Source organism: Calonectris borealis, chromosome 7 (genome assembly GCF_964195595.1).
Source record: "Calonectris borealis chromosome 7, bCalBor7.hap1.2, whole genome shotgun sequence".
NCBI classification, from domain to species: domain Eukaryota; kingdom Metazoa; phylum Chordata; class Aves; order Procellariiformes; family Procellariidae; genus Calonectris; species Calonectris borealis.
This window is the reverse complement of record NC_134318.1, coordinates 18,389,079-18,411,859: the sequence shown is the minus strand read 5'-3', so window position 1 is coordinate 18,411,859 and position 22,781 is coordinate 18,389,079. Positions and strand designations below refer to the sequence as shown.

The 22,781-nt window shown below is 35.1% G+C and overlaps 1 protein-coding gene across 10 annotated transcripts in view; it reads right to left on the bottom strand.

The window, feature by feature from the left end:
- The window catches only part of KCNMA1 (potassium calcium-activated channel subfamily M alpha 1), a 526,570-nt gene that overhangs the window by 94,238 nt on the left and 409,551 nt on the right, over window positions 1-22,781 (bottom strand). For 6 of the 10 annotated variants that reach the window (XM_075154387.1, XM_075154391.1, XM_075154393.1 and 3 more), the window contains exons 17-18: window positions 18,803-18,889; window positions 15,632-15,708 (exon numbers count right to left, since the gene is read on the bottom strand). In XM_075154387.1, coding sequence (XP_075010488.1) covers window positions 15,632-15,708; window positions 18,803-18,889 — 164 coding nt within the window. Of the gene's footprint in view, window positions 1-6,010; window positions 6,185-12,086; window positions 12,096-14,249; window positions 14,403-15,631; window positions 15,709-18,802; window positions 18,890-22,781 lie in introns of all 10 variants that reach the window. The other 4 variants (XM_075154386.1, XM_075154389.1, XM_075154390.1 and 1 more) reach the window with 2 other exon arrangements.

Below are 22,781 nucleotides of genomic sequence, written 5' to 3'. Positions count from 1 at the left end.
TATATTTTCTGGTTAGGAGTAACAAGTTAGATTGTCTTACTTTTACCATTCTACTGTCTGAAAAGGAACAGCTTGGTTTGGGGCGTTGTTTTGGTTTTTTTCTACTCTTGCATTTCTACATCTTAGTGTTCATCTATATTCTCGTATGATATGCAGAAGAAAGTTAAATAATTTAGCAGCACTTAGGTTCTATTAAAATACAGAACAATAAAAGGGATTCATTTTTTGAGTGTTCGAGTCAAATGATATACTTGAAGTCACCTATTGTAAAATACCTATTGTTTCATATTACTTCCCCTCCCATAATTAATGTTGTCTATTCAGTGTTTGAAAAGGAAATATAAAAGTCCCAGTGCATTCATTCACAGGAAAAAATGACAGAATAGATACTTGGAGTCTCAGGAGGGCATATGCCAGCCCATTCTGATCGCAGCTTCTATCTCTATGTTAGCAATGCAGAAAATCCTACAGTTGCATCAAGGAGAGGATCACCTGAAGGTCTGCACATCAAGAGTGAGAGAAAGTCAGACAAATCAAAGGGTTGGTTCAGTGAAACTACTGTTCCAGCAAGCAGTTCTGGAATGCTGGTTAAGACTGTGATTGCATATATTGAGTCAATTCATCCTATCTTCTTTAGCTCATCCATAAAAGCAAGTATTTCTTCTTGTCTTGGCTACTTCAGCAGGACTAGAGTAGTAGGAGGTTACTTTTGTTCTGTAGAAACTTGTATCTTAACTGAGTTATCTAAAATAATATTTTCTCTGCAAAATTGAACACTCTAAAATATACACAGGTGTCCATTTTTACATTATTTTCAGTATTTTGAAAGGGGACACATGCAGTCTTGCAGAGGTATTTAGAGGAAATGCCATAGCCATGTCAATTCTCAGGAACACAACCCTGAATACATGGGAACTGATGTAACTGAAGTAAAAACCTGTCATCCTAAAAGAAAGAACAATATTTGGAACTAGGTTTACGTAATTCAATCTGTTACCCACAGTGTGGTACACAGGCTTATAATTTATATTCTCTGTGGCTTTAAATTAACAGGAATTTATTTGGCACTATGTCTCATTCTAATGTTCCTTTTTCATTAATCTTATTAAAAAAATCCCAGGCTACCCAATATCATTCTCCAGTATACAGAGGTGGGGTCATTCCATAGAAGTGAGCTGTAAAAGCATAACAATCTGATTATAATCACTTTCTTATGACATTATGATGCCATCCCTGAGGGGCAACATCTGTCTTTCCTTTCCAAGCAGATCCGATCGCTTATTCACTCCTTCAATTTCTTTTTCCTCAAAACATAAAAAAACATTGGCTTTTTGTGCAGGACACAGACAAGACAGTGTGACCACACAGGGATCAGTAGGTTATATTAAAGAGAAAGGTGTTTATGCAGCATATGTAAAAGTAAGAATTTCAGAGCAAATGAGTCTCCACCCCTCCTGTGGCCACAATAGAATTCTCACAGCTCAGAAAAGGTGTGCAGTGGGAGAAAGCAATGGTAGTACCCCACCTTTTCCTCTTCAGAGTATTATAAATATAATGTAAATGGGATCATATTTATAGCTGGTTTGAGAATCTCAAAGTCTCTAGCCATCACAAGGTGGTATATGTATACTGTAAAAGGGAAGCCATTACTGCTAAATGGTGAAAAGAGAATTCTAGCACTGAAAGTTGTCTTTTGACAGGGCACACATAGGTCCTTCCTGCACTTTTGCTCATCCATAAAAGCAAGTATTTCTTGTTGTCTTGGCTACTAGCAGGATTAGAGTAGTAGGAGGTTACTTTTGTTCTGTAGAAAGCAGAGGTTACGGTTCTTGCATTCTAGGAGAAATCAAGACTATGCTGTCTTTTCAGCTAGTAATTTAGGAATCCAGGACATAATAGTCAACTCATTTAGAAAAGCTCAAGCATAGTTATACAACTGATGAGTTTTAGATACACTGACCAATGTGTGTGTGTGTTATGCCTTCTTCTCTCTGGCTAAATCAATAAGTGACATCATTTCAACTCTCATTATAGAATTTGGATTTTAAAGTTGTAAAGACGCACTGGCAGGGTCTACACTGCCCTAAGTGGCACAGGTTAACAAAGCAGATAGAGTGTTCCTTGACCTAACTTGCTAAACCACATTGCCAGACAGCTTCAGCACAGTGTACCATCCTTGGTTCAACAGCCATCCTTATTCAAGCTACCCAACATGTTCATCTAATCTTGCAGAATGCAATTTTAGGTCCTTTGAGAAAAACTCAGCAGCTAACGTGTCTGTTCAGCATAAACCACGTGATGGCACTAGAAGACCAGACAGAATATACGGATCTAAACTGGGCTTGGCACACAGGTAGGTACATGCTTTGGCTACTTCCAAAAGTTAAGCTTTCTCCAGCTTGTCTTAGCATGGTCTTTCTTTCCAAATAGGATGGCTAGGAGTTTGGGCTGAACCCTGAATTCAAAATATAGTGATAATTAGTCTGGTCTTTTGTCTCCGGAGATCCCTGATATTCACCAAAGCCAAATCTTCACATAAAGCTTCTCAGAACTATTAGAGCATGCCAAAGCATATTTTCTCACAAGCTGAATTAGATATGCCTGGGCCTAATATCAAGAATGTCCTTGGAAGTTTAGATTCCCATGGCAGTGGGCACAGTGACAAGTTTTCCTTTTGGAACATGAACTTTTGATGTTCCTGAGAAGCAGCAGCCATATGGTGATACAGAAACACAGAAATTAAATGGTTCAGGTTAAGATTCTGTCTGTATCAATTAATCATTTGAATGGCACTCCCCAAGATTTGGCACAGACTTAAGCAGAAACATCACACTTATTAGTAACAGAATTTCATTGTATAAACCAGCCCAGGTTTTTCAGTGGCTAAGTGACTCTCTTCACTCTAATTCACTTGAGTTTCCAGCATAAAATATGCTTGGACTGTTGTTCATGTAGCAATCTACCAAAAGCAGCTAAACCTGAAAAAATGTAAACACACAAAAAAATTTAAAATTCTACTTCCTTACATTTAGAAAGATCATATCCATTTTTTTTCCAGACATATAAATTTTTTTCCTGCCTATAAACTCAAAAGCTATTTTAATGTAATTATATTTAATCAAATTATGATTTTCATTTGCTGGAAGTACAGGCAACAATATAATAACAGAGAAACTGATTCACAGTGAAAAATACACCGCAAGTGTCACTTTCTCTACCTATTATACAATTAGTACACTAAATCCTGTGTACATCATTGAATATGTAAATTGATATATTCTACTTAACACAGATTCTTACAAACAGTATTAATTCTTACAAAAGCTACTCATTGTTTCAAGAAGTTTCATACAGTGGTCTGTGATTTTATTTACCTTGAAAAAAAAAGCCTGCTTTTATAACCAAAAGTAAAAAAAAAAAAAAAAAAAAAGGAAAGAAATGCATTAAGCAATTGTAGAAGCAAACCAACCCAACTGGGGCACCACGACCAAAGCAAGCCCTGTAATAGTATAATGACCTTTAATGAGTGTCTGGGGAAACAATACAGTCCTAGCATAAAAGACAAAGGGCAAAACCCATCATGGCTCCACTGACACTAATTCAAAATGATTTTCAGAACAACTAAAGAATGTAAGAGAGGTAATCTGATCCACCAATCTGACCTCACTTTGATTCTGGGGCCCTGCTGCTGCCATTTCTAATTGTCAAACACTCTACATTTCACATCTGCTCATATTTAATGAAAAGCTGACTCTCACCACCATTCTTTGAGTTAACTAGCTCTGTCAAGATGGGCATCATACGACCCCTGTGCACTGCAAAGAAAACACACTGATTTCTATTGAAGTCTTGCCAGTGAAACGTTGCATGTGTGTATATATATATTTTAATTGAAAAAGAAAGGCTTATGTTGCTTTGCAAAGAGCATGAATTGGTATTGATTTTTGTACTTATTACTAACAGTCAAAGGTGACTAGTCTCACAAGGGGAAGAGTGAGATCTCTTTTGATTTGATGGAGTGATGAAGAGAGGAAAAGGCCCTTACAAGATAGGATGCTAAAAATCCTCAAAGCTGTCAATATCACTTATCCTTCAAAATAGATCCAACGTGTTTCCCAACAGTATTGGTTTTGGTGGCAGTAATACCATTATTGTGGAGGGTTTTGGCTCAGCAGGCAACACAATCAAAAATGTTTACTTTATCTGCCTCTGTAGAGTCTTAAGTGAACTTGAAAGCTATGGTAAACCTACAAATTATGGTTTTTCTTTCCTTGCCAAACAGTGCTAATGGCAGAAATTTTACCCATTTGTAGGGGACATAGTCATTTAGCCCGGTCTGGTTGCCGTTAACACCAGTGCCGGGACCCACCACATACTCTCTGTACTACTCTGTATTAATGCAAACTATACCAGACTGTGTTACTGACGCTGTTAGGCTGTGCAAGTAACACTGCCTGCAGTAATTCTCAATCCAGGAAGGTTTCTTGTTCACTTTTCTCAATAAAATATGTTTTGCTATGTTTTACTCTGATAAAGGTCTCTCTAAAGGATAAAAACTCCTGTAACTTAGAATAGGACTTAAAACTGGGAACCATCTCCCCTCAGGTGATGCATGAGTTGCAACCAAGTAGATAAAAAGGACATTCAGAGGGCTCATACATATACAGAGAAAAGATTTCTGGTAAAATCTCTAAGTCGTCCTACTAGAATCAGTTTAATTGACAGAGTCTTCAGACAAAAAATGCTAACAAAAATCATAGTACTGTTATATACTCCACATTTGTATCTGGAAAAATAGTTCAAATATTGAAATAGTTAAAGCAAAATTTTTCATCACTTGGGCTATATACTGCAATACACATATAGTATCAAAAGGCAACCAGATGCATAATCTCCTAACTACATTATACTCTTAGTAGTGGAAGGCATTTTTATCTGTGATGACTGATCAAAACTCTTAATGCTCCCTATAGATGTATCTGAATAATTTTATAGTTTTTCTTTGCCATTTGGGTAGGGAAAGGAAAACAGTTCCTGTCCCAAGACATAGTTTTGCCTGTTATGAATGTCTAAGAAAATGAAAAAAGAAAAAAAAAAAATCACCATTTTATTTAACAGTCTTCCTCAATTGTTGACATCACACTGATAAAGGAAGCTTTGGAATCCCTACAGCTTGTCCAAAGAATTAATGGCTACGCAGAATTGTTCTAACTTCTCTATCTTCTCCCTCTCAACTCTGATTTTTCAAAAGACTTTTGGGGCATATTCCAGAATGGTACTGTCCTATAGGACAGTATAGATCCTATAGATCTATATAGATCTATACCTATAGATCCTATAAGTATAGATTCTAGTGTTAATTTCAAAAAGTTTGCATCAGGAAATTTGCATCAGGCTAGCCCTTCTAAAAAGGCACTACAAAAAGTACAACCCTTTTTACTAAGATTTCTGCTGTTTCAGTATTAGATAGAAGGTCCTGCCTTATTGAGAATGAAGAGTTACAAACAAAACTAAAGATAACGGTAGCAGTATAGAATAGAATTCCAGCTACTACAGTTCAGCTACTAAATTGTATCCTGTATATTTATTCACTGCCTATTGTATGCTGCTTTAGTGCCAGCACTATTAAAGCTGTCCACTTAGCACCAGTATAGATTTAGACACAAGTCTGTTCCTCCACTGAAGCACTTATTGTTTAATTAATGGCAATTTATATTGTATGAATTAAATAAAAAAGATGTCACCAAACTGCACTACTAAGGTCCTGCATGCTGTCGCAAGAGCATGCTTCATAAAGAGCACACAAAGCAAAATAATGAATAACAATTTTCGTATTAAAAATAAATTAGAACAGAAATATAAATACAGAGCTGTAGTAAAATTTGAGTTTGACTTTTTTAAAAAGCATCAGCCCAGTAAAACTCACAGAACTACAATGTACGACACAAGACGGGGATGATACCACAGACACCACAGACATGGAACAGCATGTGTTGGTGTTAAAACTTACAGGCACGTAAACTGGTGGAGCAATCATTAACAGAGACAGAAGAAAGTGGGAAGGCTCTCTCAAGGGTGTCCATGTTACTATGTACACTGCCTGACATGCAAGAGCAGTCACGCTCAGAGCGTCCGCAATCAAAACAACATGCCAGTTTCATTCTCTTGTAGATGGACATCTTGGCTATAACCATGTGTTGGATGGGAGGAGAGGAAGAGCAGCAGGTTAATGGCAAGGTTATATATATATAACAAGGCAGCTGGAAGGTAATTTAAGGGATTTAATACAGGCCTTAGTTTATGTTAACAGTCTTGACCCAGGAAAAAAAAATGCAATGAGATTATTGATAACACTTTGGCTGTACATTAAAAGTAGGGCAAAAGATATATTGCTCTTTATTTCTGTTCAGTCTTATAGGGTGACCGCAGACATGGGGAAGAATTACTGTTTACAGTCAAGTGTTTGGATCAAAAAAGAACATAGTAAAAGCAGAGAATCCTAAGAATATATTTTTCCCTTGGCACAATTAATACTACTGGGCTAAAATGAAAAGAAAAATCTAAAGTTGTTAATTCATTAAATATTTTTGGCCTATCCTGCTTCCTGTAAAAATCAAAGACTTTTATATATCTATATATATATATGTATGTATACACACACAAAACCACACATACACATATATTCTTACATACACACACTCACACACATATATACATTATACACATACATATATATACATATATAAAAATATATTTATTCTTAAATATATGCTAATAATTTCTCTGTATTAAACTGTGCCAGGGAACTCCTTTATTGCAACAAATTACACATTACTAGCGAGTTACAAGATGTTAATAAAATTTTCTGAAAAATTTACTTTGTTTACATTATATCTCCAGGAATTCAAATTAACTCTTGACAGAATACCAAAATTTGCCCATATAAGAGACATAACTAATAATGGTAAATATGCTTGACATTAAAATCAGTTCACAAATAAGGCATCACCAAAAGCACACAGAGCATTGGTCCATTGAAACATGCTGAACCAATCACTGGCATGTTTTCTGCTCTGGAATCAAAGGTAGATCGAGAACCAAATAACTGAATGTAGAATTAGGGGCTAATTCCAAAAGGAGTGCCATGTTAGAACAGAACATTTATATCCTTCAGTCATGGGAATGTCCTTGTTATATATATCTAGAAACATACAGCATCCTATTTTATAAATGCATCATGCAATTTTGGATGTTACCTGAATCACAGGTACATTTAAGTCTGAAGAAATGCAAAGGCCACTTAGATTGTTTCACATGTTGCACTGAACCAACACTTTTGGTAATGGTTTAGATTGAACTGACTCAATTATACTAAAAACAAAACAGAACACTGACAGGCAAAAACAAAACCTTAAAAGCAAATGCAGAAAATAAGGTAATGTTTCTCTGGCCTGTACCTTCAGTTTAGGATGTCTTTTTTGCATTATGGTAATGACATTAAATTTAAAATAATTTCTCTTATTTTTCTTCCGGTTTCTTAATGCCACAGTCACCAGGGAAGAGGGATTGAAATCGCTCAAATGGGTCAAGTCCTGTTCTAAGGCCTTGATGACTTGCCATACAGTATACTTGTCAAGCAAGGGTAACATTATGATTGTGGAAAACAGGCATTGAGGGAGATGAATGAGTGATCTCTTCAGCAGCGACTCCATTCCTCTAAAACTTTGCTCACATGACTAATGCCATGTTCTTTTAGCATCCTAGTAGAGTTATCTTACAGCTGTTCAGAAAGTCATCATGCAGCATCAGGCTTGTTCATTGCATGGTACATCATTCCTCAGAGCTTGGCTTTTAGTAAGAAGGTTTCCACTGCAGCTTTTGATGCATACACATTCAAACTACACAGAAAATTCAAAACAGCATTTGTTTTCCCATGTTTCCCTCTGTCTAACTCTTCCCAACACATTCTTTAAAATTGAAAAGTTGGGCAGAAAAAGAAAAGTGAAATATGTTACCAAAAATGTGGAAGTCTTTCCATTACGCCTATTTTATTATTTTCACTTTAAGGAAATGAAAGAAAAATAAAGGGCATTTGTGAGATACACTAACAGTAGGGTGAGGCAAAAGGCAGGCCCATTTTGTTTTAATTATAGCTGTTTTGAAGGACTTTTTCTAATCAAATGCTGTAGCAAAACACACTGCTCAGAAATTCTCAACTGCTATGTCATTGGTTAGTAACAGTCCCTGGTTTTCATTTACTTGTAGCCATATCTTGTCAACAGTCAATAATAGGATAGGACACATTTATGAAAATTAAAAGACATCATCCTTAAGGGCAAAGAGGGTTGGGAAGGAAAACTTTTTGTACCATTTTCATCAGACTTAAACCAATGAAGTGGGAAATTTAAGCCCTTCTGCTCAATAGGGGAAGGACTCCATGGCGCTTCTCAAAAGCAATGCCCTTTCAGGGACTGTTTTTAACTATTATTATCAGTTGTTCCGGAGATCATGCATCATTTTAATATTTCACATCATTAACATGCAGGAAACAGGCTTGGACCTGGAAATATAAGTAGCAGAAAGGACTTGCTATAAGGGTTTCGACCAGTATATAAGCAACTGCATATCAGAGCAATACATTTTGGAAAGAAAACATGCTGTTACTCTTCATTCCTTTTATACAGTCATTGTTACATTCATACCAAATACAATACTTATTTTCTTTTAAATAAAACAAAACATGGATTATTAGTAGGGATGATTAGTGACAAGATCAAAGACAAGACAGAAATGATTTTAAACGGTTCAGCCACACACATACCATTTCCTATAAAACTTCCATAAACATTAACAAAAAATGGGAATTATCAGAGAGACAAAGGGACCTTAAGAACAGCTTCTGTGTGGGTGTTAAATTCACTTGACACCTGTAGCACCTGCATAAGAATCAACTCATTTCTATTCATAGAAATGTTATGGATGTTGAATAGAACTGTTATTTGCAACTAGTAAAAATGTAAGTTGGGACATAAAGGAAATTACTTCCCTATTTTCAATTGAATAATAAATGGACAAAAAGGAAGAACAGATCCTTCTACTTTGTATAATGACAATCCCACAGCATTTGTAAAACGAATTAGTAAAAATATCAGGGGAAATTATCATGGACACGGAAATCAGACTACTTAAATAATTTACTAACAAAACAAGGCATATATGAACTAGTCATTTTCTGATTTGTTAAGAGTAAAAGGAAAGCAAAATTTCTGTCAATTATTTATAAAGTAAATAAATTCTTTTAAAAACTTTTTTTGTTGCAATTTTTCTCAGAAGGCTATAGCCTTCCATTCTAATAAGGAAGGAATGTCTAAGCTTCTAGCAGTACCTTGCTTTCTGATCTCAAAAACTCAAAAAGTCCAGTTAAAATTTCTAGATTGTCTGGATCTGAGGTGTTGCTTAGAGTTCACAAACAGTAATGGGAAATATTTCCAGCTGCAAAAATAAGCAAAGGAAACTGCAGATTATTCTCTACCTAAGATGTCAAGGAACAGCTCCTTTTTTTTTAAAGCAAGCAGAACAAAGTATCCCTTCATCTTTGCTGACTTTTTTTTTTTTTAAAAACCATACAGTCTACCCAATCCTCCTATTCCACCCATCACTATAGCAGTTTTCCTTGTGACCTCAACGGTAACAAAAAGTAGATCTACGAGGACATCTAGTGGATCTCTATGAGATAACAGCTGGTTAAGAAGATGAACTGGGGGTTTCTCGACCAGCAAATGGTAAAAAAAGGTCCCACTACACTTAGGAATTGAAATGCATATAGTGTCATTTCAATTCATCAAGTTCTCATGATCCACACTATGAGTAGAATAACAGCAGCATTAAAGACGACCAGACTGATTTGATCGCCTTTTAGCAATGCTGGTTAGCATCACGAGACTGAAATATTGAAAGGACTTCCCCCAGCACAATTTCAGTTTCCTGAAAAATACAGCAGTGTATCTTAAACTGTTTGTGAGAATTTATTTTCTCTTAACACAACAGGCAAAGCTATCTCTCCATTATTTAATTTTACAAAACAACTTCAAGACCACCAAGTCAGCTTGTTCCCTATCTTGCGATTTTTGCAATCAAAGGCAATTGGTTAGTAGTTTGCTGTAATTCATACGGTGCTGTTCTTTGTCAAAACTGTAGAAACAGCAGGTGACCTGAGTGGACATTTTGCGCTATTTTAGTAGCTATAAGAATGATTCACAGGTTTTGAAGTAATGGCACATTTATAGACCAATTCATTTTAATTTTCAAATCTGATCATGACCTTTCCTTCGTTACCTTAAAGAAGACTCTCAGCCAGTGTACTCTCAAAGCTAACTGCATTTCTGAACAAACTGAAGCTATTGGGAAATGGAAAAAAAACAGCCAAAGCCACATGACCTTTTCTTTTTTAATACTTTCTTAGCATGAAGAGCTTTTTTATTTGTTTATTTATTACTATTTAACTAATTTCTCTGGTTTAGAAATGCCTCAACATAGAAACATATTTAAAATAAATACATTGCTTCAAATAAATCCAAATTACTTGCATTATTTTGCCTCAAAGTCAATAGGATTCATCATTTTATCCACAGAAATTAGTTTCTTTCTGGTTTGTTATTAAAGTATTGATTCTTATCATGCTGACCTGTTTCACAATCTGCTTTTCTGTGCTGCCCCATCTTTCTGCTGTGTCATTCTGTTGGCTGAAAACAGACTTTTGGAGAAATTTCTGTTCTCTGTCTGAATGCTTTCTACCACAATAGGATCTCCATCCTTTAGTGTAGTTTGCAGGCACAAGATAAATAGTAAATAATGATAATCATAATGAAGGCCATCACAATTCCAAACACTTTGTCACACAGCTCCAGGAGTGTCAACTTTTCCTTGATTCTTTGCAAGATCCTATGGTGTGTACAACTGAGAGGGGAAAAATATCTCAATCCTGATTAAGACCTGAAGTGATATCACACAAAAAATACAGGATATCTGGTGAAATGTTAAAAAAGTTTCATAGCCTCACTTATTTAGAATAGCTGCAGTTACACGATATGGTTAGCAGCCTCAATCTGGTACAGTAATGCCTTACTGCAGCTATGAAATATTGATCCCTCTTGCTGATTGAAAGAACAAGCCCATATAATCCCAACACTGTCCTATAACCAGTACATCTCTCTGCAGTGCTTGTATTTCTAAGCAGCAAATTCTTTCCATGTCCCAAATGCTGTGTTTATTTAAATTATCACAACTGTACACACTAAAAGTGGCTAATGAGAGCCTTCACAGATCTTGTACACTTTAAAGTGGTATGGCTTAGATTGACATGAAGTGGTCTATAAAGTTCATATTCTATATATAATAATAAAGTAAAACTTTACAGCTTAGGTCCTGAAAAGTCAGTGTGGCTCTACTCATGTAATTAATTTCAAAACAAGCAAGCTGGGGAAAATAATCACTGTAGCTTGTTTCCTGTTGAAGATACCTGTAGGTTTATACATTAAAAGTTAGCCACACATTTAATTCATTGTCTGGCTTTACCCCCATCACCTTTTTTTTTGGCGATGGGGAGAAAGGAGTTAGATAAGGACAGTAGAAGCCTGCTGTGTTGCTCTGTGTGTCAGCTATGCAATGGAAAAGACAAAGTACAAAAAATTGAACATGGGTCTGACAATGAATTGCACTTAACCAGGCAAACAGTGCTATAGTGGTAATTATCCCAGCCTAACCGACATCCCTAAAAATTCGTGACATATCTCTAGAATCATTTCAAGGAAATGCCATTGCCAAGGTCTCATTTTCAAATAGGGATAAAAAATAAGGTTGTGGGAAAAAAGGGGCAAAAAAGGTGGAAGTAGGGAAAACTGCTGTATTTTCTTCAACGACACCCTAATCTCCGTGGGTGTAAACGATGAGAAACTTGTGGGTATGACGTCACTGCTACATGCAACATAAAGAAAGAAAAGAACCAAAATACTGAACAAAAATACTCTCTGCTAGAGAAAGACAGGTTGGACCGCACTCTGGGCTACAGGGAACCCATTTTTACTCACAATAGATCACTATCAGTGTGCAGTTAAAATATAGTAGGGGCCGTGTTCCAAGGCAGCAAGAGGAAAAATAAATCAAAAGTTTGTCAATTGTCATAGATTACAAGAAATTCCTTCAAACACATCAATGTACACATGATATGTCCCCTCTGGGGTTCAACCCCCACCATTCACAGCAAGCACTGTCACTGGAAAAAATATATAGAGAATTAGACCATAGCTGTTGCACAAAATGAAAGAAACAGAAGTAGGAGGTCATCCAGTTTAGAGATTTCATCCCAACATGGCTGTGTTTTATATATAGACATGTATGTGGCCCCTTGCTGCAAAAACTACAGTTAAATAGAATAGGAAAGAGATTGAAAACATTAAAAAAAAAATTAACAATCTGTGAATAAAATTTCCACATAAGCATTTCTCTGGACATTGTGACATCAGCATTCATATGTTATTCAGGGAGTGGGATGGGTAAGGAGAAAGGGATGGCAAAGAAACTGCAAAAGGAAAGCGAGGTTACTGTAATTATCCCTGGCCTTGTGGAAACGTACTGATCTGCCCTGAATTATTAATATTAGGCCTAACAGATTTGGACAAATGGCTATGTAGGTCAGACTCACATTTAGACCCCAACAATGACCCCACAAGCTAATGTTCAGACTGTACCTAAATTGATGTGCAACCTCAGATGCATTATTTAAAGAATGTGGTTTTCAAATGTCACAGGAAGCTGCATTAATTAATGCCACCATAATTAAGTTTTCCATGTAAAGATACTCTTTCACATTTAATTCACCTAAACGTGTCAATATTTTTACATACAACCTTTCACTTCATCTTACATATTTTCTGCATTCAGCTGCCTATAATTGCTATGTTACTTGCTAATTAAAATATATCTTTATCATATAGGAGTACATATATGCATGTGTGACTATTTGCAGTGTCTTTGAAAGTCAAATTGACATATTAGCTGTTGACAGATCAGTTGACAGTTTCCTAATTCAATAGGGAAAGAGTTTTCTTAACTTACGCTTCGTTTTGGTTAGACTGCATTTTTAAGACAAATGATATGTGTAGCTTACAGATGGATAACATAGTTAAGATTTTCAAAAGTGATTAGTGATTTGAAAGCTAGAGCTAAGACATTTTACGTGAATGATAGACTGCACTAAAAACTTACCTTTAAAAAAAATCAGGTCCCATAAAAGGGATCTCAAGATTGTCATCAAAATTTGAAAGACCAAAAATCACTAATTACTGTTGAAATTTTTCATTTACATTTTTTGCTGATTGACAGAACTTTAAAAGCAAAGCAATTGTATTATTCCTAATAGTTGTGAGCATGCTCCTAAGTGGAAGCTGTTCTCAGCTGTACTGACAGCTGCCAGCTATCATGGTATCTGTGACCATATCTGTGTGTATGTAGGAAAGGAGGGGGAGAGGGCAAATGGGGGGAGAGGGAGAGGGGAGACAATGAAAGGGAAATTTAAGATTTTACTCTTACTGACCATTTTTTTTTTTCTTTTTCATCTGACTCAGAGGATTCCCTCCTTACTGTTCAGTGCTCACTGCAGCAGCTCTGACAGGCGCCTCCTTCAGCCTCACTAACCCCATCATTTTGTTTCTTCATCTGTCCAACGCCCTTTCATTTATTGGACTGATACGTGTGACCATGCCATTTGGAACATTTCCTAGTGCTACACACAGAAGTTGTCAGTCTCACCTCTCCATGGCCCTACTGCTGGTAATACACCCATTGTGTTGGTTGGGTCACAGGATACTCTCTTTTCTCCCTGGTTTCCTAGTACTGAAGAAGTTAATTGATTTTCATTCATGTAAAATAATAAAGGGCTCTTGCCCTTTATACTGTGAATTCCTGATTCCTATCTTCTAACAGATTTCAATGAAAAGTGTAGATCTCCCATTAAAATGATAGAACTTTGGGAATTTTTTTTTTTTTTTATCAGCACATCTGTGAAAAGCATACACAATGTGAAGGAGGAGTAGAGAAGAAAATACAAATAAAAGAGGTCTTTTTTGACAGAATCTGATAAAGTTAAACAGGTAACATACTTCTCTTTAACTGTTGGGTAATTTGGAAAAAAGATTGGGTTTGAGAGTTACAGGCACCCTGAGGCATCTGTAACTGGCTTTACCAGAACTTACTCAGCAGCCTCATTGGCTTTGGCAGCAGTTCAGAGGTCACATTCTCACATGGATAAACTGTTCTTGAACAATTTTTTTCCAATATGTTAGGCAATGCATACATTCCTTCCACATCAGGCATGTTTTCCATGTGCTTTGCTCTCCTTGTGGCTACTGGGAGGATAAATACCATTTTCTGTCAGTGTTTCAGCTGCTTTCTCTCAATTATACTACTTTGTTCCACACTCCTGTTTCTTGCAGGGAGGGGAGTTTCTTTAAAAACTCCAGTGACATATTTTTTCTTTTTAAAATCATCTTCAAGAATTCATCAATTTCAGGCACCCCTTAAAGGCAGAGAAGGTCCAGTTTAGGCTTTCTTCCATCCTCTAAGACAGTGCAGTGATAACACTATGACTGGATCTATAAATAAGAGAGTTTTTTCCCTTTTGAAAGTAATGGTAAAATAGACATGATAAAACTCTTCTGAGATCTTTCAAATTTACCTAATCAGTACTTTTGAACTGAATGATCTTTTTGACGGCATAATACCACAGAATGCACATAAATATTCACATATCCATTGAGAAATGGATCCCTAAATCCTTTTGATATCAGTATTACAAGTACGCATACATCAAACACATCTTTGGCCAAAATGTGGTTGTGATAGTTCCTGCAAAAAGTCCGTTCAAAGTATACACAGATAAAATGCTAATTTCTATATATTTACAAAAACATAGATGCAAAGTCTGATCCCAATTCCAAAACTCAATTATTTCTTCCTGCAAAATTTTCCAAACAATTTAAAAAGCAGACCCAAGAATGTAACTAAACCAAATATTAACATTACAGCTATGGAATCTTCTAAAAGGATATATATAAGAAGCACTAATATGTATTTTCTTCCAGACAATCCCTTCCTCCCGTAAAATTGATCATTTATTTCAATAATAATTTATTTCAATAGTTATATGATGGAATATTATTCCCTAGTTTCTTCTTTTATAGAATCACGTTCAGCAAGATAGACAAAAGTTCTTTACTTTACACAAAACTGTTGAAATTCCTGGATTTCTGCATGGTATGAATGAGAGTAGAACTTCACGGTTAGCTCATTCTTAACTCAGAAACCTCCACAGTTAGATGTAACTTGATTTAATTCTTCAGGTCTTAGCTTTGGACCATAACGGACTTTTTAATGAAGAAACAGGTGTGAGTGGTGTGAAATGTAATAAAAATATATGGACTTCAGAAATGCAAATGGCACTTACTATGTTGCTGTGCATTTATTTCTTAGCTTTTCTGTACCACTGTGTAAAACATGTAAATTTATGTACAAATATTCTTCAAGGCTGCACAGTTCATGAAAAGGAGAGGAAGGGAGCAATAGAAATATTACTTACGCCGTTTGCAGCCACATTTTTTTATTCTTTTGGGATCCGTGATGTCATCATGACAGGCCTTGCAGTAAAAAAATGCCCTAGAGAGACAGAATGGAAAAACTGACACATTTCTTAATCCATACAAATGAAATTAGGCCCACATTTCCTCTTGTTGCAGTGCCAAATTAATGAAACATGCCAGCACTAATTTCCTTTAATTTTTGAAAAGGTTTAGACATTTAAAGTAGGAAATATTTGCTGCAAGATCATTAATTTCAAACATAAGACTCCAAATTAGTGTTTCTTTTAATATACTTTTATTTGAAAAGTAATTGGGAGAAGGGATGCTAATTATGACACAGTGTATCAGTTCATTTGTCTTTCATCTTAGAAAAAGCATCCAATGAATTTTGTCACGAAAATATATATATAATGAATTCTCTGTTTTTATCGGATATATCAGATTCTTTTTTTTTTTTTTTAAAGACTGTCTAGCACCCTGGGCCAATTTTTCAGCCTGGTCACAAGTAGAACTTTATTTTGAATACAGTGAGAGATTGCAATGAGATCAATGTGCCAATAGCATCATATATGCTATTTACAAAAAAAACCCCAACCCAAACCAGAAAGGGAAAGTCCTATCAAAATAAGTTCCTAAAGGAACATATAAATGAAAGAACTGAAATAATCTTGATTCAGACTATTTTTTTGTCTTTTATATAGGAATAGAGCAGAACCATTTTGGTTTTGAACAGACAAAAGCCAAAATTTCAAACGAAAATACACAATTAACAAGGTGAACCATCTAGGTTTCCATTTAATGCTTTTGGTTATGAACTTCTACTCTTTTGTATGAGAATAAAATAGTTTTCAAACTGTGAGTCGATGTCAAGACATAAGCAAGGAGAAGAAAACTGTCTCCAATTTTTACCATTTCTCCCCAATCCAGCTGTAAGCCCCTCTATTGAACAAGAATCCACTATCACAAATATTCCCTCACAAAACTTCATGACACGAATGGGACATAGGTCATTTCTACAGATCATGTTTCTGTAGTCCACTGCAGGACAAATGTCCCAAAGAGTACTTTCAATCCTATGTGCAAAGTCAAGAGTAAACCCCTGAAGTGACTGCTGTAATAAAATTATCCTTCTATATAATTGGGTTTAATTAAGTGGATTTGAAGCGTGCGGATTTCTGATGTTAGTACATGTAAACGGATAAAGAATAACAACGGTGCAATTCATAGTTTGTGTTATATTTAAACACTCAACATTTTAAATGAAGCTATGTACCTAGGCATAATTGTTTCTAAGTTTAGTGGTTTCTAAAGTGAAACTATTGTTCTAAAAATGCAAAAGTAGTTCTAGCAAGAAGAGCAATTGAACATTGCATGTTATATTTTATTGTGAAATATATATTTGATAAATATGAATAGCTTTAGCTTAAAGGAGCTGAAATTTCTGCATTAGCATGTAACACAAAACTAAAATAATTTAATTTGAATTTCAGGTATATAACATGTTTAATTTTGCTTTATTAAAAAAACCACTTTTTTTCCCCTCCAAAAAACCTCAATTTTAGAACATTTTTTTGACTCTGATTCATAGCTCAAAAGGGTGAAATCAACACTTTACATAATTGGTTTTGTTAGTTGAAACACATCTGATAATCATTTGCTTCACACAGAACAGCTAAGAAGCGTGGTAAGGGAGGCAGCATGTTTATAAACAGAGCCTTCTGCAAAAAGCAAGGCAGAATTGGGAATTTTGTTTCAGCTTACTATTAGATAAAATGTGCTAGATGAATGATGTATAAATTTTCTCTAAACACATTAATAACGGTCAACTTCTCCCTGTTAAAAATGCTATGCCAGGTAATTTTTACTTACAGTCTGAAATCATTTCATAGGAGTGTAAAATGCCTTGTAAATGAAAAGAAGCTAGCATCTCAGTAAAGGGATATGAAGACAGTTCTGTATATTCAAATGGAGAAAAGCACCAGAGAGGAAAAGAACTATACGCTAAAAGGCAGCGTACCTGAGGCAATGCTGGATGCAAATACTCCAAAGATGGTGCTAGAAATATGAGAGGACAGGAGCACTGCTGTGCTGTTCTGTATGCTTCACCTAGCCAAAAACTATCCTAGCTATTTCAATGAAAATAGAATTCAAGTTCTCAGTGATTTCATTGTTTTCATGTTTTGACTTTCTTTAAATATTCGTGGCAAACATGCATTGCGTAAATATTCTTTTCACTGTAATTTAATCATAAAAAGTTTAGGACTTAGTAAAGGTTATCACTTGAATATTTCATCATTCTAAGCATAGGATTTAGTTAAAATATCTACCTCAAGAAGAACATCAAGTAAAAATCAGATTCTTGATAGCATGACTTAAAACAAAAATACAAGTTATGAGGAAGCACTCAGCTGCAAATATTCCTTTTCTTTTTTTTTTTTCTTAAATCTTACAGACATTGAATAATTATTTATTTTAAAAATTATTTTCTCATTGCTCTTTTATTCCTTCAAAGCATATTATAATCCTAACAAACAAGAGTACACAGATTTGGTCCTAAACACAATACCATAAAACCCCTTTTCTTTCAAACCAAATCTAATACAGCCAAGTACAATGAACCAGTCTGCAATGGTTGGGATACACTGCACTGTTGTGGTTTGATTTATTATTATGAGGACATAAGAATATGTAGTTCTAGTAAAGAAAAATGACAAGAACATAAATATTATTCTTCTAATGCTATTACCAAATGAATACAGCAGCTTCCTCACATCAAATATTTGCTAGAGTCTATGTAAATAAGAACTACGCTAAACCTGAAACTCAGACAAAACTGTAATCCCTGTCCTCTCTCAAAGTAATTAAACTGAGACAAATTAATTATAGAGAAATCAGATCAAAATATTTTACATTTTCTAGTAGGACTCAGAAAAAAAAGCCTCTTCATTTCTTTTCACATCTGCTGTAAAATTATTTCATTTCCTTGATATTTAGGACTGTAGTTAAGAAAATGGCATGCACACGATTGGTTGACTAGAGTACCAACTCAATTCCTCCTGAGAATCTTTAAACAGATTATAATGAAAATTAGGTGAGGTGTTTACATGTAAAGAAAAAACAGAAATTAAATACTATATGTTTAAATTTAGAGATAAAAATATATGAATTACCTTTTTACTTCTTTGGCATCACTCGCAATGAAGAATCCTAAAGTACCTTCTTGAATCTTGACGTGGTTTCCAGGATTGATTAATATACTGCTCAGTGAAACAAGAACAAAAACAACAAAACCATAAGTTTAAATTACTTTTAACTGAATGTTCCAAAATAGCTTTATTTGGTTCTGTTATAGGGGACCCACTAGTTAGGAAAGGCTGCAAGGAAATTTTAAGCCATTCTTCCTTGAAATTTCCAATCAAATAACAGTTTCACATGCTTTTTACAAAAACTTAAGTTTGAGACAGCCACACGCCTCCGCCTATAATCACATCATTTAAGTGTTTACATCTGTTTTCTTATGGTTTTGCATTAAATATAGACTATACAAAATCACAAAGCCTCTCAGAAACATGATGTGTGAAGCTGAGCATTTCAGCTTTCTTGCTCTGTCATGCAAAGTGGTGAAAAATTCACAATACGGTGAAAAGGGAAGAAACAGCAACCACCACTCAATAACAATACAAAATATAATTTATGAAGCTAAACCTTTTGATGCAAATTTTTGCCAATTTCTAGTGAAATAGAATGTTAATGGGACCCCTATCTGGACATATAATATTATTGTTTAAAATAATAAATGCACACATACACTCAAGGGGAATGGTACAAGACAACCAGTCACGATAGCTGAAAAAACATAAAATGAATAGAAAATTTTTAAAACACTGCTATGCAGCAATGGAAGAACAAAAATAACCCAACCACGCTGACAGAATAGCCGCAGCTAAATTTGATGAAGGAAACTATAAACTGCTATCAAGAAGTGAGGTACTCCATGCCAGTCTACGAAATCTCTTTTTTATTTTCACAATAATTTAATGCTAGACTTTAGGTAAAGCAATTTGCAAAGTACCAAGCTAAATATGAATATACAGATAGAGATAGATGAAAATATATTCTCCAATAAGTTTTATTAATGTGTAATACCACTAAGCTTTTGACCTGCTAAAACTTAATAGAGCTTGTCAAAAGTTCTCCCTTTTTTGTCTTTTATTAAAGCTTAGCCTTTTTAAGTCAAAATGTAGTAATGGCACACATACGGAATTTACAGTAAATAAAGACTACCAGCAATTTAAACGCTTGAGGATTTAGCAAAAATTGATTTTGGGGAAGTATATATATACAAAAATAAATAAAGCACATTTCTGAACAGACATACATTACTAAAATTTGAAGGCCAAAAATCTTTCATGTTATTGTTAGGAGGGAAAATTGGTCTTGGCAGATCTTTTATTCAAGATGTTATTTATCGTCTATATATTAGTAATAAATTAGTGTGACAAAAATTATACCTGAAAGCTTTAAAATAAGCACATTGTTTTTTGTGATTATACATGACCACAAGGCCCTATGAAAAGAATATGCAGGCTGCAAACTAAAGCGCTCATGAGTTAAGCATTAAAAGTTGGTCATGCAGCCATAATTTAGCTCCCATTATGTAGATGTTATGATACAATTCTTAATTTAATAGCCACAAACTACTTTTTTCTCACAATCTGGAACTTCATTCAGTGGTGTTTTACTGCCATTACTCTAGGCATGGCTTCATGTAGTTTATCTTTCTTTAAAATCAGCATCATATTTTTCCTACGTGTTTTTCTGCAGTGTTCATCACTATAGCATGCAAAAGATTCACAAACACATAATTTATTTTACAAGAAGAATGAAGATATAGTATTATCCCATTTTACAGATGAGAGATTAAGTCACTATGAGATATAGTGGCTATTAATTTGGGATGCCTACAGGCCATTTTTTGAAAGTATTTAGCATTGCATAGCTCCATATATGCCTTCTAGGGATTTTTGCTGTAAGAATGCTCAGCATTTCCAAACCCAGCCTTTGGTTCCCAAAATAATAAACACTTAATCACAAGTCATCTGTAAAAGGTTTGATTTAAATTATTAGCTCGCTCTCACACAGATATTCTGTGGCAGTGGCTGGAGCAGAAATTATATCTCAAAGGCGGCATTTACCCAGATATCCTTCCTTTTCCTTCATTCAGTTTCAAGCTTTGCAACAAAAACGAGAAGAGAACTACAGAAAATGGAAGTCATCACCACAGAAAGCATGTTCATCTCCACAGCACACTTCAGTAATATTGCAAAAAATGAAATATAATGGTGTAAATAATGCCTTTGTTATGCACACAGATAAATGGGATGAATTAAAGTTGCACAGCTAAACTTCACATCTGGTATTTGTTTTGTTAGTGTATTGGGCTTAATGGTTGCGCTTGCAACCAAAACATTTACCTAATGCAGTTTTAAAATGCAATTTCACAGGCTTTAAAATGGAATAAAACAGAGAGGAAAAAAACCCAAACAACCCCACAAGAATTTCTTCATATGAAACCAGTCAATCAAGTCACGAACAGGTTGGAAAATTTAGATTCCCTGCACAAACTTTTGTCACTTGAGCCAACAGAGCACTTACTAGCTATTACAGAGGTACCTTAACAGGCCATCACTAAGGGAGATGAGACACACACTCTAGCAGCCTGCGTGAGCCTAGATAAGACACTTCTCAAGAACCAGGAGAGAATCTTTCTGCCACTAACTCTCCAAAGTCTTTCTGCCAAAACTTTCTATCATGTCTGTAACTGCATTCATGTTGCAGTCTCCACCTTTCCTCTTCCCTGTCTGCTAATCCTTAATGTGCCATTATGCTGAGTATTTAGCTGTTAAACTCAAAAATCTTCTACAGATGCTAGTCTCATCTATTTCTACTATACTGTTCCTTCTAAAATATGTGAAGACTTGTAACATGGTTAGAAAAATTGGCTATTTTTATTAGGTACAAATGGGTACTGCTCTCTCAGAAAAACATTTTTTTTGCCCTTATTTCGTTCTTTGCCCTTAATCACAGAAGGATTACAGCTTTTCAGTGAAAACAGATGAACATGTTTCTTTACATAGACCCATTTCCCGCCCCCCCCCCTCATTCCATTCTTGGAGATAGATAAACCATACCCAAACAGTAAAAAATCCTACCAAAAGCTCAACAACCCATACTTCACAAGCTGAGGTAACCACTAGATATGTAAATGTTCACTCCGCCTCACAGAACTTAAAATCTGACAAAGTCATAAGCAAATGAAGCAGTTCTTTTAAGAGGTAGTGAACATAATCTTAAATCAGAAGTAACTGGCTTCATTTAGGGTGTAATGAATTGTGAGCATGATTTTGTATCTCAGGGTTTTCTGAGACACATGAAATCAATTCAGATGGGTCAGCGTAGAGACTTTATTTTTGTCAGATCTTATACTTCATTCACATATACTTATTTTCACAAATACAATGTATTTATAGCCACAAAATATAGATGTGATCACAGTTAATGCAGTATGACCCAGCAGCAAAATCTTCTGTTGGGAATAAAAATTAATTTGCCTCATCACTGGTATTGGCAAAGAGTTACAGCAAAGGCTCATAAAGCTTTGGGTTTATATACAGACTGATATTTAACCAAAGCCAAATCATGAGCAATTTCTACTGAGTCTATATGGATTTATTAAATACGCTGCTTATTAAAGCAGCAATTGAATTATTTCTTATGAGACCTTTAGTCATTAGGTAAAGTTATGCTTTGATAAGCACTCACTCCAATATGTACAGCAAGGGAAATGTTTTGAATTAAAAGAATAGAATATAAGGAACAAAGAGGACAGAGAAAAATAAAACAGGCTTATGAGCATACCAAGAAGAATGCATCCATCAGTTATTTGGAGATGCATGTATCTGTTTATGCATCTCATGAAAATATGCATATATATAGCCCCACAGTTGAGAAGATAAGTACATGGCAAAGTAAATTGGAGTTTTAAGAGAGAAAGCTTCAGCTAATGTCTCATTTTTATGTATCTCCAAGGCTGGGGAGTTTTGCAGATATAGGAAGACATAGGAAAAGGGAAAAAAGGACAGAAACTCA